The 18373-nt window shown below is 38.5% G+C and overlaps 1 protein-coding gene and 1 long non-coding RNA gene across 2 annotated transcripts in view; one reads left to right on the forward strand and one right to left on the reverse strand.

Annotated features, from left to right (window-relative positions):
• LOC311306644 (tectonic-3-like) overlaps positions 1-18373 on the reverse strand; it is a gene marked incomplete at its 3' end in the record, with an annotated part of 140539 nt that overhangs the window by 110932 nt on the left and 11234 nt on the right. Inside the window, exons 3-5 of the mRNA XM_084435160.1 lie at positions 11109-11223; positions 10927-11027; positions 9130-9242 (exon numbers count right to left, since the gene is read on the reverse strand). Coding sequence (XP_084291286.1) covers positions 9130-9242; positions 10927-11027; positions 11109-11223 — 329 coding nt within the window. The remainder of the gene's footprint in view (positions 1-9129; positions 9243-10926; positions 11028-11108; positions 11224-18373) is intronic.
• Positions 1-18373, forward strand: part of LOC311306645 — a 113186-nt gene that overhangs the window by 93691 nt on the left and 1122 nt on the right. The window lies entirely within an intron of this gene.

An 18373-nucleotide genomic window follows, 5' to 3' on the forward strand; every position in this document is an offset into this window, starting at 1 on the left:
TGAAACTAATGAGCCAACCCCCATCTCTATACAATATTCTGATGCAGAGATGTAGGTCTTGTAAAATGGTTGCTAGGGTACTCTGTTTGGTTGCTATGGAGATGCTTGTCAGCTGCTAATGATGAAACTGCAAAGGCTTCTTGTCAGTATGAATGATATAAACCAACTCCCATCTCTATACGATGTTCAGATGCAGAGATATACGTTTTGCTAAACGGTTGCTAGGGTACTCTATTTGGTTGCTAGCAAGTGGCTTGTCAGCTGCCAATCATGAAACTCCAAAGGCTTCTTGTCACTATGAATGATATAAACCAACTCCCATGCCTCTGTGACATTCAGAATGGAAGATATCCCTCTTTGGATTTTGGTTGCTAGGGTACTCTGTTTGGTTGCTAGGGAGTGTCTTGGCAGCTGTCAATCATGAAACTCAAAGGCTGCTTTTCAATATGAATGATATAAACCAACTCCCATGCCTCTGTGACATTCAGAATGGAAGATATCCCTCTTTGGATTTTGGTTGCTAAGGTGCTCGACAATGGTTGCTAGGGAGGGGCTTGGAAGTGTTGAGGTGATTCATGATTGGCTGTTTGCTGCCCCGAGTCAAATGAGACCACCCCCATGTTTCTATGACAATCAGTCCGGAGATATCTCTTTGAACTCTTTCAATGGAAGTCTATGGAACTTGTTGCTAAGGGGCTCTAAATGGTTGCTAGGGCGTGGCTTGATAGCTTCACAATGATCCTGAGAGACTGATTGGTCGTCTGAGTAAAATGAGCCCTCCCCCTTGTCTCTATGACACTGTGATCCAGAGCTACGTTCAATACAAAGTCCCTATGCAATTTACTATAGTAGGAAAAGCATGTGTGTTTCACGGGATGTTCCTTCCCCATAGTAAGTCAATGGGGCAACTTTGGGCATCTCCTGCCCCCCAGGGGTGCAACTTTTACCCCATTGTGAGGTATGTTCTTACAGAGCCTGTCAGCCTCTTCAAATGTGGCAAATCACATGTTTCTGCGAAATCCTTGCTCAGAGCTATGTGTGGTCAAAGTTCGTCGCAATGTTAAGTCAATGGGACTTTTTTGGCCGCTTTTTCGCCCCTGGGGCGAACACCGTACCCCCGATCGCTTATAAAAGTCATAGCACCCCATTCCCGAATAATCCGCACGATTTGACGCCTCATTCGTGTGTCTGTGACAAAAGCTGCGGGACGAGTTACGCGCCAAACTTTTGTCCGGAATAATAAGAAAAATAACTAGAATGTACATTTCCTGAAGAAAATGTGAAGTGGTGCTTGCAGTGACAAAACTCACCACTCGGTTTGCTAAAGTGCGTTTAGCTAGTTTTTAGCAAGATTATAACAAAATTATCATCATGCTAGCATTATATGCATGTGACTAACATAATGCTAGCATGTTGCTAGCATGGTGCTAATATGATTAGCATGTTGCTAGCATCATGCTAGCATGTTTTTAGCAAAATCTAACGTGAATGTAGCTAGCATGATTAGCATGTTGTTAGCATGATGCTAACATTTTTTAACAAGATGCTAACATGAATAGCATGTTTGCTAGCATGTTTGTAGCAAGAAGCTAGCATGATTAGCATGTAGCTAGTATCAAGCTAGCATTATTAGCATGTTGCTAGCATCATGCTAGCATTATTAGCATAATGCTAGCATCATATTAGCATTATTAGCATGTAGCTAGCATGATGCTAGCTTGTTTTACCATGTTGCTAGCATGGTTTACCATGATTTACCATGATTTACCACAATTTACCATAGTTTACCATAGTTTACTATAGTATACCATGATTTACCATGTTCAAGTATGATTTACTATGATTCTACCATGATTTACCACGATTTACTATAGTTTACCATGATTTACTATAGTATACCATGATTTACCATGTTCAAGTATGATTTATTGATTCTAGCATGATTTACCATAGTTTACCATGATTTACCATAGTTTAACATGATTTACCACAATTTACTATAGTTTACCATGATTTACTATAGTATACCATGATTTACCATGTTGAAGTATGATTTACTGATTCTAGCATGATTTACCATAGTTTACCATGATTTACCATAGTTTACCATGATTTACCACGATTTACCATAGTTTACCATGATTTACTATAGTATACCATGATATACCACGTTCAAGTATGATTTACTGATTTTAGCATTATTTATCATAGTTTACCATGATTTACCATAGTTTACCATGATTTACCATAGTTTACCATGATTTACCATGATTTACCATAGTTTACTATGATTTACTATAGTATACCATGATTTACCATGTTTTAGTATGATTTACTATGATTCTAGGATGATTTACCATAGTTTACCATGATTTACCACGATTTACCATAGTTTACTATGATTTACTATAGTATACCATGATTTACCATGTTTTAGTATGATTTACTATGATTCTAGGATGATTTACCATAGTTTACCATGATTTAGTCAAAAGAGCCAAGTTCCATCTCTATACTATGTTTTGATGCAGAGATATACGTTTTGCTAAACGGTTGCTAGGGTACTCTTTTTGGTTGCTATGGAGTTACTTGGCAGCTGCCAATGATGAAATTCCAAAGGCTTCTTGTCACTATGAATGATATAAACCAACTCCCATGCCTCTGTGACATTCAGAATGGAAGATATCCCTCTTTGGATTTTGGTTGCTAGGGTACTCTGTTTGGTTGCTAGGGAGTGGCTTGTCAGCTGCCAATCATGAAACTCCAAAGGCTGCTTGTCAGTATGAATGATATAAACCAACTCCCATGCCTCTGCGACATTCAGAATGGAAGATAACCCTCTTTGAATTTTGGTTGCTAGGGTACTCTGTTTGGTTGCTAGGGAGTGGCTTGTCAGCTGCCAATCATGAAACTCCAAAGGCTTCTTGTCAGTATGAATGATATAAACCAACTCCCATGCCTCTGTGACATTCAGAATGGAAGATATCCCTCTATGGTTTTGGTTGCTAAGGTGCACGACAATGGTTGCTAGGGAGGGGCTTGGAAGTGTTTAGGTGATTCATGATTGGCTGTTTGCTGCCCCGAGTCAAATGAGACCACCCCCATGTTTCTATGACAATTCAGTCTGGAGATATCTCTTTGAACTCTTTCAATGGAAGTCTATGGAACTTGTTGCTAAGGGGCTCTAAATGGTTGCTAGGGCGTGGCTTGATAGCTTAACAACGATCCTGAGAGACTGAATGGTCGTCTGAGTAAAATGAGCCCGCCCCCTTGTCTCTATGACACTGTGATCCAGAGCTACGTTCAATACAAAATCCCTATGCAATGTGTAGGACGGCCCATGAAATGGGCCGTCCTACACCATTGTAAGTCAATGGGAAACTTTGGGACGCTCCTGCCCCCCAGGGGTGCAACTTTTACCCCATTGTGAGGTATGTTCTTACAGAGCCTGTCAGCCTCTTGAAATGTGGCAACTCACACGTTTCTGCGAAATCCTCGCTCAGAGCTATGACTCGTCAAAGTTTTTTGCAATGTTAAGTCTATGCGTTTTTTTTGGCCCGTTTTTTGCCCCTGGGGCGAACGCCGTACCCCCGATCGCTTATAAAAGTCATAGCACACCTCTCCTCAATGAGCCGGTCGATTTGACACCTCATTCATGGGTCTGTGACAAACGGTGCGGGACGAGTTACGCGCCGAAAAAAAAGTGGAATAAAAATAATAATAATAATAAGTATGGAGGATAACAATAGTGATGCCTTGCTTTCAGCAAGCACCACTAATAATAACTAGATGCGAAAGTTCGTCAAGACAAACTTTAAGTTGGCTTGAGAAAGTTTGGATCGGAACGTTTTTTGCTAGGCGGTTGTTAACCAGGTGAAGGAAATGAGGAAATTAAATTGCTACATTATGAGACACAATTGCCCTGCTTCTTAAACTTAAAAGGTTAAAAATTTCCATCTATATAGTCAACTTTGTATTTAATGAAAAAATGCATTTCTGATAAATGTGACAGTTATAACCTTTTGGTGGATTATCTTTATTAGCTGTAGGAGATTATTATCAATTACCACCTGTTGGAAGAGCAAAACCACTCTGTGTGTATGAGGACCATGTGCTGGACTTCTGGACAGATCATTTTCAAATGACAACTATGACTCAGATCATGAGACAGAGAGATGATCTTGCATATGCTGAGCTGCTCAACAGACTGAGAGTGAAAAAGAAGCACGAGAAGCTGACGGATGCAGACAGGTTCATGTTAGAAACCGTCATAAGATCCTCCCCTGAAGAGTGTCCAGCTGATGCATTACACATCTATGCAACCAATAAAGAGGTAGACAATCACAACAGCGAAGCAATTTCCTCCCGCTTTTCAAATGTCATTACCATAAATGCACATGATTACAAAAAAGATCCCAGAACTGGAGAAATGAAAAGGCAAGCGGCACCATTTAAAGGAGACAATCGTGACCTTATTGACACACTGCAGATTGCTATTGGTGCACGTGTGATGCTAACCAGAAATATTGATGTGGAAGATGGACTGGTAAATGGCACTTTTGGCAAGGTGGCAAAAATAACAACTCAGACCCGAGATGGATTGGTTCAATTAATTGGTCTTCATTTAGATAATGTGACTGCCGGTCAAAAACATCGCAACAAAGCACCTGATGGAGATGACAACATTGTCTATATTGAGAGGTCAGAGGAACCACTGAAAAGAAAAGGAACAGTTCGAAGACAATTTCCCATGAAGCTTGCTTTCGCATGTACCATCCATAAAGTGCAAGGAATGACGACTGATCGCGCTGTTGTATCTCTGAAGCACATATTCGAATCAGGCATGGCATATGTTGCACTCAGCAGAACAACATCACTCAGTGGATTGCACATTACTGACTTTGAAGAAAAGAAAATCTTCTGTGATCCAAAAATAAGTGCCTCCTTGGAGAACATGCCAAAAGCAGATTTTCAGAGTATCCAGCCCATCCTAAATATTGTACACGACTCCAACCTGAATTCAGCTCTTAAAATCATCCATCATAACACAGAGGGACTGGAGTGTCATATGGAGGATTTAAAATGCCACCATGAGCTTCTCTTGGCTGATGTTTTGTGCCTCACTGAAACACACCTGTCAGGCTCAGCTGTTCCTGCACATCTACATCTGGATGGATACACCATGTACAAACGCAACAGGCATGCATCCTACACAAACTATGCACATTTGGCAAACAAGAATGGTGGTGGAGTGGCCATTTATGTGAAGAACACCTTGCAAGTTTCTCCTCTGATGTACATACAGAATGTTACTGACTTGGAATATTTGGTTTTGAAGATAGAAGCCCCCAAACAAGCACTTCTCGCTGTAATCTACAGACCACCAACTTATAATTTGGCAGAGTTTTTGGCACACCTGAACGCCCTCTTGACATCTCTGGAGATCATCGATTTGAGGCCTCTAATAGTCTGTGGCGACTTCAATGAAGATCAGCTTTCTCGTTGCAACAAACCTATCCTGAATTTGTTTGAAGATAAAGGATACACACAGTTAATCAGCACCGGGACAACAGAAAAAAACACTCTTCTAGATCCTGTGTTCATAAGCGGCGCACACTCAAACGTCAGAGCAGGAGTTCTACAGACGTATTACAGCTATCATGATCCGGTCTATTGTGTTTTAGAGTAGAAACATCAAATATATCATCACTAATCTGCATCACACATTCAACACTGTTGTAAGATAACATCTTTATTTTAAGAAAAGAATGCTAATACAAATAAATTTATACTACAGAACTGTTCACATTGTCTACTTCTTGTGTGCATGTGTGTGTGAATGTGTTACATATAGACTGTGTTTGTTTGTTTGTTTGTTTGTTTGTTAGATAAGGAATGGATGGAGAGTGAATGTCCTTTTCCAAGGATCGCCACCTTGACGTGGTGGAAAGGCTTGAGTGTTCCAGTGATCCCAAGAGTGAGTAATTCTGGAGCTTTTTACTCCAGTTTGACTTACTTAAGGGTGAGGTTCCAGACTAAGTGCGATCCAAATTGGCATTAACTAAATAAAATAATTTTTGAAGCATAATTACTTGATTTTGTCTTTCTTGATCCACACACACATTCAGACACTCACTCACTCACACACACACACACACACTCACTCTCTCACACACACACACACACACACACACACTCACTAACTCGCTCACACACACACACACACACACACACACACACACACACACACACACACACACACACACACACACACACACACACACACACACACACACACACACACACACACATAGACACACACACTCTCCCTCTCACACACACACACTCAGAGTTTATATGAGTTTAGAGTTTATAAGTGTACAAGTTTTTGAGTTAAGAGTTTATAAGTTTAAATGAGTGTGTACGACTTTATAATAAAATAATTTTTGAAGCATAATTACTTGATTTTGTCTTTCTTGATCCACACACACATTCAGACACACTCACACACACACACGCTCACTAACTCTCTACAAGTTGCTATGGTGTTGCTAGGCGGATGCTAAGGTATTTTGGGTGGTTGCTAGGGTGTTCTGGGTGGTTGCTAGGCAGTTGCTGGGGTGTTCTGGGTGGTTGCTATGGTGTTGCTAGGCGTTGCTAAGGTATTCTGGGTGGTTGCTAGGTGGTGGCCAGGGTGTTCTGGGTGGTTGCTAGGCTGTTTTGGGTGGTTGCTAGGGTATTCTGGGTGGTTGCTAGGGTCTTTTGGGTGGTTGCTAGGTGGTTGCTAGGGTCTTTTGGGTGGTTGCTAGGCAGTTGCTAGGGTCTTTTGGGTGGTTGCTAGGGTGTTTTGGGTGGTTGCTATGGTATTCAGGGCGGTTGATATGGTGTTACTAGGTGGTTGGTAGTTGTCACAGATGGTTACTATGGAGTTTTTATAGAGTTCTTAGCATGATCTTGGCATGATTCAACACTTAACTAATTGCTATTAGCATGTAGCTATTCACTGCTAGCATGTGTAGCATGTTGGAAGTGCTGTTTGCTAGCATGAGTCAAAAGAGCCAAAACTCATCTCTATACGATGTTCTGATACAGAGATATAGGTCTTGCAAAACGGTTGCTAGGGTACTCAAGTTTGGTTGCTATGGAGTTGCTTGGGAGCTGGAAGCATTAAACTAAAGAAGTTTAAAGTGGTTTGAAGTTTAAAGTAGTTTAAAGTAGTTTGAAGTTTATGATAGATATATAAATAAGTTAGATAGATACACACAAACACACACACACACACACACATACACATACACACACACACACACACACACACACACACACACACTCAGACTACCTCACTCAGACACACACACACACACTCAGAGTTTATGAGTTTAGAGTTTATAAGTGTACGAGTTTTTGAGTTTAGAGTTTATAAGTTTAAATGAGTTTAGAGTTCAGAGTTTATTAATTTATGAGTTTAAGAGTTCATAAGTCTATGAATTCATGAGTTTATTAGTTAATTAGCTATTAAATTTAAGTTAATTAGTTTATAAATGTATGAGATTAGAGTTTATTAGTTTAAATGAGTTTCATTGGCTAATATATATAGAACGGCAGTTTGGTTTAGTCTTCAAGGTATTTAGATTTGAATTTTTGTCGGTTGGTGAGTTTGAATCTGGATTTGAATTTTTTAGAACTCCCCAATGTAAGTCAATGGGAGTTTTTCCGAGTTTTGATCGTCATTTGTAGGAAAACCGTAAGTCCGATCAGTCTGAAAAGATAAAGCAACGCGAGTCAGAACAGTGTGAGTGTCTGAGCCGAGTTTGGAGTATGTAGAGTTAAAGCTCTAGGACGAGTTTCATATAGAAATTTTAGTCTCGGAATAATAATAATAAGTTTAAATAGGATTTCAATATGTTGGCTCTCTCAAGCCAACTTAATAAGTATGAGCAATAACAATAGTGATGCCTTGCTTTCAGCAAGCACCACTAATAAGTATGAGCAATAACAATAGTGATGCCTTGCTTTCAGCAAGCACCACTAATAAGTATGAGCAATAACAATAGTGATGCCTTGCTTTCAGCAAGCACCACTAATAATAAGTATGAGCAATAACAATAGTGATGCCTTGCTTTCAGCAAGCACCACTAATAATAAGTATGAGCAATAACAATAGTGATGCCTTGCTTTCAGCAAGCACCACTAATAAGTATGAGCAATAACAATAGTGATGCCTTGCTTTCAGCAAGCACCACTAATAAGTATGAGCAATAACAATAGTGAGGCCTTGCTTTCAGCAAGCACCACTAATAAGTATGAGCAATAACAATAGTGATGCCTTGCTTTCAGCAAGCACCACTAATAAGTATGAGCAATAACAATAGTGTTGCTTTGCCTTTGGCAAGCACCACTAATAATAAGTATGAGCAATAACAATAGTGATGCCTTGCTTTCAGCAAGCACCACTAATAAGAAGAATAATAAGTATGAGCAATAACAATAGTGATGCCTTGCTTTCAGCAAGCACCACTAATAATAATAATAAGTATGAGCAATAACAATAGTGATGCCTTGCTTTCAGCAAGCACCACTAATAATAAGTTTAAGTACAATATCAGTAAGTTGGCTTTCTCAAGCCAACTTAATAATAAGTATGAGCAATAACAATAGTGTTGCTTTGAAAAGCACCACTAATAAGTATGCAAGAGAACACTAGTGATGCCTTGCTTTCAGCAAGCACCACTAATAAGTTTAAATAGGATTTCAGTAAGTTGGCTTTCTCAAGCCAACTTAATAAGTTTAAATAGGATTTCAGTAAGTTGGCTCTCTCAAGCCAACTTAATAAGTTTAAGTACAATATCAGTAAGTTGGCTTTCTCAAGTTATCTGGTCTTTGATAATGTTCTCAAAACATTAGCACAAAAAAGAAGCTACTTTTAGAGTTAAAATGCTTTGTGAATTACACTAAAATAGGAGAGACACACCCCTATTTTTTTTAAGAGTTGCTTCTAAATTTCTGCATTAGGAGCAACTTTTAGTCTAAGATTTTCTGTGAATACAGCCCCTGATTATGACATGGTGTTTAAATACAAGCTACACAATGCTAATTACAAGCTATATGCAACATGTGATCACAGTTTACCTTGTAAAACTTTTTTTTTTGACTGTTGAAGACCGTAAGCTCGCTCAGTAAGAATGGATAGATGGACTTCAGCTGAAAACGAGTAGAGGAAGTCTGAGCAGCTGACTGTTTTTCTAAGCACAGAGAGAAGAAAATAAAGAATAAGCAAAGCTTTTTGAAACAACATGCTTGTGTGAAAAAGTCATGCAGTCATTTTATTATTAATAAATATTGTGTAAAAGAGTTTGCTGTATGCAACGATTAACATTTCAAATATTTAAATGTGATTTTGTTTTTCCAAATACAACAGACCAATCAATGAGGGAAAAATGCTCTGTATCCACTGTGGTATACTGCATATTTTGGTAAATGTAGTAGGCAGGAAAATTCACAGATTTTGCACAGCATACATACTTAAGACCCCGATATACTCAAAGTTTTCGTTCCTTACTTAGGGGTACGGAAGGTTTCAAAATACCTGAGGAGGAATATAAAATCGTGCTCAAAAGTTTACATACCCCTTGCAGAATCTGCAAAATGTTAATTATTTTAACATTCAATTATAAAAAAAAAAAAAAAATCAGTTTATTTTTTATTTAGTACTGTCCTGATCAGATATTTTACATAAAAGATGTTCACATATAGTCCACAAGACAAAACATTTTGTATGAAAAATGACCCCCTTCAAAAGTTTACATACCCTTGATTTTTAATACTGTGTGTCGTTACCTGGATGATCCACGGCTGTTTTTTTGTTTTGTTTTGTTTTTTGTGATAGCTGTTCTTGAGTCCCTTGTTTGTCCTGAGCAGTTAAAAATCCTGAATCCAGAAAAATCCTTCAGGTCCTGCACATTCTTTAGTTTTCCAGCAGTGACTATGATATTGAGATCCATCTTTTCACACTGAGGACAATTGAGGGACTCAAACACAACTATTAAAAAGGTTCAAACATTCACTGATGCTCCAGAAGGAAACACAATGCATTAAGAGCTGAAAACTTTTTGAATTTGAAGGTAAATTGTACTTAATTTCTCTTCTGGGAAATATGCAAGTATTTTCTGTTGCTTCCGAAGAACAGTACCAAATTAATTTTTTGTTATATTTAAAGAAAAATGTAGGCATCCTCATCCTGTTCAAAAGTTTTATACTGAATTTGATCTTTTCACTGTCTTAGTACATTAGGGCACACCAAGCTTTTTTCACATGAAACGTTTTAGAATGTACCACTGTTTTTAGTGATTCAAATACTGCTGCAGGTGCTGGATCACAAGTTGCCAAATCTTGTAGTTTGTTCACATATATTTTTCTTCTTTTGAGAGGTGATCTAAGTATCTGTCTCTTGAAACAGATGAAAAATTGACAGGCCAGTGCTGCAGTTTTGCCTTTCAGGTCTCCGCTCCAGTCATGCGAGTGAAAACTGATGTGTACATGTTAGTATTCATTTCGGCATTCCAGTAAAATCATGTCAGGTTTGTTTATATAGCACTTTATATAATAGATTGCTGTAAAGCAAACAACTTTACCGTTTGAAAAATTAAACTAGTGTGTAAGTGTCGCTTTCAATTAGAATTACAACTCTGTGTAACTAATGGTAGTTTGAAGATTTTTACCAGTGTTTTCTGGAAACTTTGCTTTGGCAAGCTGTTTCGACCTCTCGAAACGAACTTCTCTTTGGCCTGATTTTGTTTGAAATTACGTTACACCAGTTCATTCTTCAATTTTGCTTCAAGTATAGCAGGGCCTTACGAGAATTTTAAGAGTAAATCAGTAAAACTGGAGTTCATTGAGGTGAAAATACAGTAATGCATGGTAATTTACCCTCTTCTCTCTGAACACAAAGGAGGTTTCCATTCAGAGTAACCAGTGCTGGATCAATTTGTGTTCTCAACATCAGCCAGCTCTCAAGACAGACGCCAGACCTTTATGTGACAAAGACATCTGTGATTTAAAGCACATTCAAAGGTTAATGGACACATTTAATGACAGACAGTAGCTGTTACCCCGCATCCTGGCCACAGTTGTTAAACACAGAGCTGAGGTTCAGGAGACCACAGTCCATGACATCACAACAGCATCCAATGTTACAGAAGTCAGGTGTGACATCACACAGGCAGCCTGCAAGAGCGAGAAAAGACACATTGAACTTACCAGTGTGATGAGGGTGGAATAGCTCAATAGTTAAACATGTATATCAATCTATAAATTACAGGAACGTCTGTCTGTCTGTCTGTGTGTCATATCTTGAACCGTTAGTCCGATGGATTTCAAACTTGACAGGTGTCTTGCTACGGGCACAAATAAGTGCAGTGCCAGGTTTGACATTGTTTGGATTAGAAATGCAAAAAATATCGGTAAATATATCGGTAAAAGAAGCACACATTCGCTTTTGCCGCTCTAGCCGCTGGCCACTCCCCCTCTCACACTGCACACTGAGTGAGCACAGCACAGGAGCAGAGGCCACTCCCCCTCTCACACTGCACACTGAAGGTGTGTTCGACATCGGCTGCGGCTGGATGTAACCGATCGGCGAGAGTAGCCGCGTGCAGGCGGGGAGGAGCTGCAAACAGAGACGTGAAGTCGGACACTTTCTAGTTCCCGCAGTGACCGCTCACGTGGTGTTTGCATACTTTACCACAGCTGAAGTGAAATAAATGCAATATTTGCCAAATAATACACAGATGTTTCAGAGACATTTTCAATCAATACTTTATGTACTGCTTCATACAGCGTCTGTTTGAACAAGAATAAAGTTCAACATAACGTTAGCCTCATAGTATAATTGCCTAAGTAATATTTTTTTTAAAAAGGACTTAGGCAATTATGCTATGAGACTAACGATAAGCTACTATCAATGAAGTGAAGTCTACATTTTTTAATCAGTTTTAATTTGATAAACATGACACAATATAACATTGCAAATACATGAAAAGAGTGTTTACTGTTATAAAAAAAACTGATTTGTGAGCTTTAGAGGAACTAAAGGTGTTCGAATAAACATGAAACACACGTGATCGTTGTCATGCGGTGAATCCGGCCAATCGTAGAACAGCTGTGTCGTCATCAGAGCTTGTGCAGCCGCTCTTGAGAAGCTGCGCTGGCTGAGTTCTCCGGCTAAGTACTCATTATATTATCGCAGGCGATACGTCCGTGATAATTAATGCGATATGGCTCAGCTTGTCAGTGAACTACGGCTCTGTGTAGTAAATGCCGCTCCATCTGAAAGCAGGTGATGGCGATTTACTACTAATCAAGGAACCGGCTTTACTGACGAGATGCGCATAACAATGTCATGCGATATATCGCCCAGCCCTAGTCTGGAGACATACTTGGCCACTCCATCACCTTCAGCTTCCTCAGCAAGGCAGTTGTCATCTTGGCTGTGTGTTTGGGGTCCTTATCATGCCGTTTGGCACAGTTTCTAAAGGCAGGGCATCATGTTCTGCTTCAGAATGTCGCAGTACATATTGGAATCCATGTTTTCCTCAATGAAGCACAGCTCCCCAGTACCAGCAGCACTCATGCAGCCCCAGACCATGATGCTACCACCATCATGCTTGACTGTAGGCAAGACACAATTTTCTTGGTACTCCCGCACCAGGACATCGCCACAGATGCTGGACACCATCTGAGCTAAACAAGTTTATCTTAGTCTCATCAGACCACAGGACATGGTTCCAGTAATTCATGCTCTTGGACAGGTTGCTTTGAGCAAACTGTTTGCGGGCTTTCTTGTGAGCCAGCTTCAGAAGAGGCTTCCTTCTGGGACGACGGCCATGCAAACCAACGTGTTGCAGTGTGCGGTGTATGGTCTGAGCACTGACAAGCTGACCTTCTGCTTCTGCAACATCTACAGCAATGCTGGCAGCATTCATGCGTCTGTTTTTTGAAGCAAGCTTCTGCACCTGACGCACAGCACAAGGACTCAACTTCTTTGATTGACCCTTGCGAGGCTTGTTCCAAGTGGAACCCCTCTTGGAAAACCTCTGTATGACCCTCGCCTGTACTGTAACTCAGTTTCAGGGTGTTACCTATCTTCTTATAGCCTAGGTCAACTTTGTGGAGAGCAACAATTCTAATTCTCAAATCCTTAGAGAGTTCTTTGCCATGAGGTGCCATGTTGAACATCCAGGGGTCAGTATGAGAGTATTGTTCTCAAAGCACAAATTGTAACTGCTCTAATACAAGATACACAAATTTGTATGGTCCTGTCAAGCAGACAAAAACATGAACATGATGAATAAGACATGTGGCTTTGCATGGTTAAACGACGTACAGCTATTATCACTTAGGGTGTACTCACTTTTGTTGCCAAATATTTTGACAATAATGGCTGTATGTTGAGTTATTTTCAGAGGACAGTATGCTATACAAGCAGCACATTGACTACTCTAAAATATATATATCCAAGTTTCATTTCTATAGTATTGTCCCTTGAGAAGATAAAATGTTTGCTGAAATGTGAGGGGTGTACTCACTTTCGTAAGATACTGTATACACATATATATATATATATATATATATATATATATATATATATATATATATATATATATATATATATATATATATAAATAATTGGTAAAAATATCATAAATGTTTGACCGCAAGATTTGTGAAGAGCACCCTTCGAGCCAAACACATCTATAGGAAATGCTGCCAAAGCATTGAATGAAAATCTACCTATAAACTGACTGCTAGAATGAATGTCTGTACTGCAATGTAATCTTTAATTGATTTAATTTTTTTCACACAAATTTCATAGTTACAGATGTGGCCTTTAGAAACGCGCGTTTTCTCCCGCGGCATTCGGCAATTCGTCTCGCACAGTCTCGCAGAATTCTGCAAGTGCTTTCGGGGGGGCCTACTTAAAAAATCCCTCAATGTGTTTCGCTTCACAGAATATCCACCAGGTGGCGCATAAAAAACAACTTTACATTAGATTTTTTAGTTTACTTCACATTACGTCATGATTGTGAGAAAACATCCACAATAAAATATAAATTATAAATAGTAATAGACACAAATATTTACAGTAGGCTACTGTATTATACAGAAATATTTGTAAGTGCAAAAGGTTAATCAAAGTTGTCTTAAGACAAGAAGGGGTATTGGACAACGTTTACGAATTTTTATATGCTTTGTCATTGCTGTGGTTTCCAGGAGATGAGTGCATGCAGAATATTTAACATTGCTTTTATTAAAACTCCAAAGTGACGTTATTGCCAGCGCATAACTTTTTTGTACAACTATTAAGATGATTGTGCATGCAATGCGCATTTATATAAGTGCAACAGAGAATTTAGTGTGAGCATAAAACACGTGACTCTGCCTGTAAAAACTCAGCAGTATTTAATATATATATATATATACACAAAATCATCCTAACATAATGAAAGGCTTAAATAATGCGACTTACCCAGATTCTTTATTCGTACAGATATTTCTTGTGTGATTGTTCTTGGGCAGATATTTCTTGTGAGGTAATGTTGCAGCACAACGCGTAGCATTTATATTTTGGGCGCATCTGATTTGCCATTACATTATTAATAAATATTTTAATTGAACTGTCTTAATGCATTAAGCATAAAGATTTTTCCACGTTAGTCTCAGAATGTCCGGGGTTGGTTTGAGGTCTTGCCGACAGTTTGTAAATCTTCTAAATATTCATATTCACAAATTCCATATAAAGGGTGATCAACAGTTATGACTTCTAAAATAAAATAAAAATGACCAGATAAGAGGTATCTGATTGACAGTTTGACAGATGTTGTTTTAAAAAATAATTACAACATTATGGGGAAGTGGTATTAAATATTTGGTAACACATAATACAATTATTTTAATTACGCATTTTGATCAGTTTTGCTTTTACAAAACGTTCCGTTTTTTATATAATTCATTTAACCTGAGATGTGCGTTATATTGCTTTTTGATCATTCTTTGTGTTGTCGAATTTTGACAGTTTCATTATTTGTTCATAACAATTTGGGCCCGGTTTCCCGATAACGCTCACTCTTACTCTTAGCGCGCTAAGAGAGCTCGAAAGATATATCTTACCAAAGGTGTTTATGTTCCTAAGTGTGTTCCCCGAACCATACCTTAGGAAGCTGCTTAAGATATACCTTCTTACGTGCGACGTTACCCGGCGCTGTCCGTGGCGATGCTGCTGAATCTGCTGATATCGATGGCTCGAGCATCAGTTATTCTCTCGTGCAGGGGCTGTTTATGTGAGAAAGCGGTGATCTTTATAAATGAAGCACTTCAGAAATAGTTGAAATTGCAATCTATTATGATTATTGGATATTATAAAAAATAATCCAAACTATAATAGCCTATAATAGCCTAGCCTACATATTTTAAAATTGTAACATATTGCTGCCACAATAACCTTTTCAAAAATTTACGTGCTTTCTTCTCTTTCCCATTTTTGTTCGCTGAGGTGGAGCTGCGATGAAATATTGTTCTTGTAAATACTTTCCAGCATTTCAGTAATAAAAGTTTACATCTTGCGTACGGTGCTTGGCAGTGATCAAAAAGGATTTAAACCGTGAATTTTGAATCTCTTGTAAACTCAGAGATGTGGATTCAGACGGCAATTAAATCCCCACACGACCTGTTTGTCAAAAAAACAGAAGGTACTAATTTGGCCAGGGATTTTTACGCGGGTTGGGTGAGAAAAACACTGATATTATGGATTCGGACGGCACTAAAATCACCGACTTACCCTGTAAATGTTTAAAATACCGGACGAGCCCATGAGAAACAATAGCGTCCGAATAGGACTTAACTGACAGTAGCCTATGCTTTCACTGGCCTTTAAAAGAGCGTTTTAATTAAATTAACAATATTGTATAATAATATAATTAAAAATCTAACAACAATCAGTGTAATGACAATTTTATTCTTTGCATGAAAACACTTGAATTAGCCTAATTTAATACTGTCTGGGTGTATTAAAACTTCAGAATAATATTCATATAGACCTGCAACAGTGATAAGGTAAAGCTAAGAGTGGTCCAGACCAACCTTACGAAAGTGTGACTTACAAAAGATATACTTATAGCGTACGAACGTTTCGGGAACCGTCCCATAAGGTTAAGAGAGAGGTTAAGGAATAGGTTAAGAACTACTTAGAGATAAGAACGCTTTGGGAAACCGGGCCCTGATTCATAATTATGTGATTTTTATTCAAGTAGCAATATTCTAAAGAGATACAAAGACAGTGTACGTGTACCCACCAGATTTCGTCATGAGTCATTTTGTACCCACCACTTTTAACTTCCGTTGACCGTTTTCAGTGGTTATGAGGAGCAATATGAGAGAAAAAATTGGTAATCATTGTCTGACGCAACAAAAAAAACATTATAATATTCATTTTATTTTAATTTTCGTGTTCGCATTTATGAGGGAAAAAACAATGTGTCAGTTTACGGTTACGGACGTGAGCGCTCTGAAAGCGGCACTAAAAGACTGCTTTAAAACTTGCACAGAGACCTCAAACAGAACAGCTGCCTTTCTTTAAATTGAATTTCGTTTTGTATTAATTATATCTTAATTTTAATCAATGTTTTGTGAACCAATTGCCTGGATTAAAGAAGTAAATATAGCAGACAATCACGACATTGGAGGCGCCGGCGAGTGAACTGGAGTTCGTCTCATAAATGAACCGAAACTCGCCGTATAATGCACATTCACATTCACAGCGTATTTAGACACATTTAGACGCATTCATAATCATTACTTTTAACGGTTCTTTGTGGCAAGCTTTATGCGTGCGGTCGAGCGCTTGAGTGCGGCTATATTATAGTAAACGCTCATTACTTAATACAAAGCATAAGCCTCTTCCTGGCATGCAATCTAATCTACTAGGCTACAATGTCAGTTGGTTATATCAACATATGTCAAATTAAGTTATGCGATATCAACAAATTAAGTTATAAACATTAATTTGAAACAATTTAAAGCATATGTAGATTTGCTTAAATAGCATTTAAACAAGGAACTGCAAGGGATTAACCCTCTGATGGTTTACGGGGTCTTTTTGACCCCAAATGACTTTTGCTCAAATTAAAAAAAATGCTCCCTTTGTCCAAATGGTATGAAACCTTCTACGGCTCTCAACACTTTCTAGATCTAAAAAAAAAAAAAAAAATTGGAATGATATCTGTTTTTATGTTATCGTGACAAAATTTGTGACACTCGTGGTCTTCGGGGTCTCTGGAGACCCCGCAATCAAAATAGACAAAATTCATCATCAAAATCAGAAACAACGCAGAACACATCGACAGAAATGGCACAAATAAAGTGGCACACTTCCACCAATGCAAAAAACATCCACAATGCTAAATTATATTGCTCACAACACGCGTGTACACACACACACACACACACACACACACACACACACACACACACACACACACACACACACACACACACACACACACACACACACACACACTCACACACACACACACACACACATATAGAGGAATACATTTTTGAGACTATAAAAACTGTTCTCAAATCATTTGTAAAATAAAATCATCCAAAATGCAGTACCACCACAAAAATAAATTGGTGACACTGACACATTGAAAATGTGCACACACACACACACACACACACACACACACACATTTGTAAGGCTATAATTTGTCAAATAAAATCATCCAAAATGCAGAACCAACACAAATATAAAGTGGTGACACTGACACCGACAATGTGTACTCTCACACACTCTCTCTCTCACACACACACACACACGCACACACACACGCACACACACACAGGAACATTTGTAAGGCTATAATTTGTCAAATAAAATCATCCAAAATGCAGTACCACCACAAAAATAAATTGGTGACACTGACACACTGAAAATGTAACACACACACACACACACACACACACACACACACACACACACACACACACACACACACACACACACACACAGGAACATTTGTAAGGCTATAATTTGTCAAATAAAATCATCCAAAATGCAGAACCACTACAAAAATAAAGTGGTGTGGTGACACTGGCACATCGACAATGTGTACTCACACACTCTCTCTCTCTTTATCTCTCAGACACACACACACACACACACACACACACACACACACACAATTGTGTGTGTCTAGAATCTAGAATTAGATTAAAAATAAATGATTGAAATAAATGATAAAATCTTAAGACTCCAACATTTCTCTTTGTAACATTTTGTTCAGGTTTGATTCTAATCATAATGTAACATTATTGA

This window comes from Rutilus rutilus (assembly GCF_951802725.1).
Source record: "Rutilus rutilus genome assembly, chromosome: 16".
NCBI lineage: Eukaryota > Metazoa > Chordata > Actinopteri > Cypriniformes > Leuciscidae > Rutilus > Rutilus rutilus.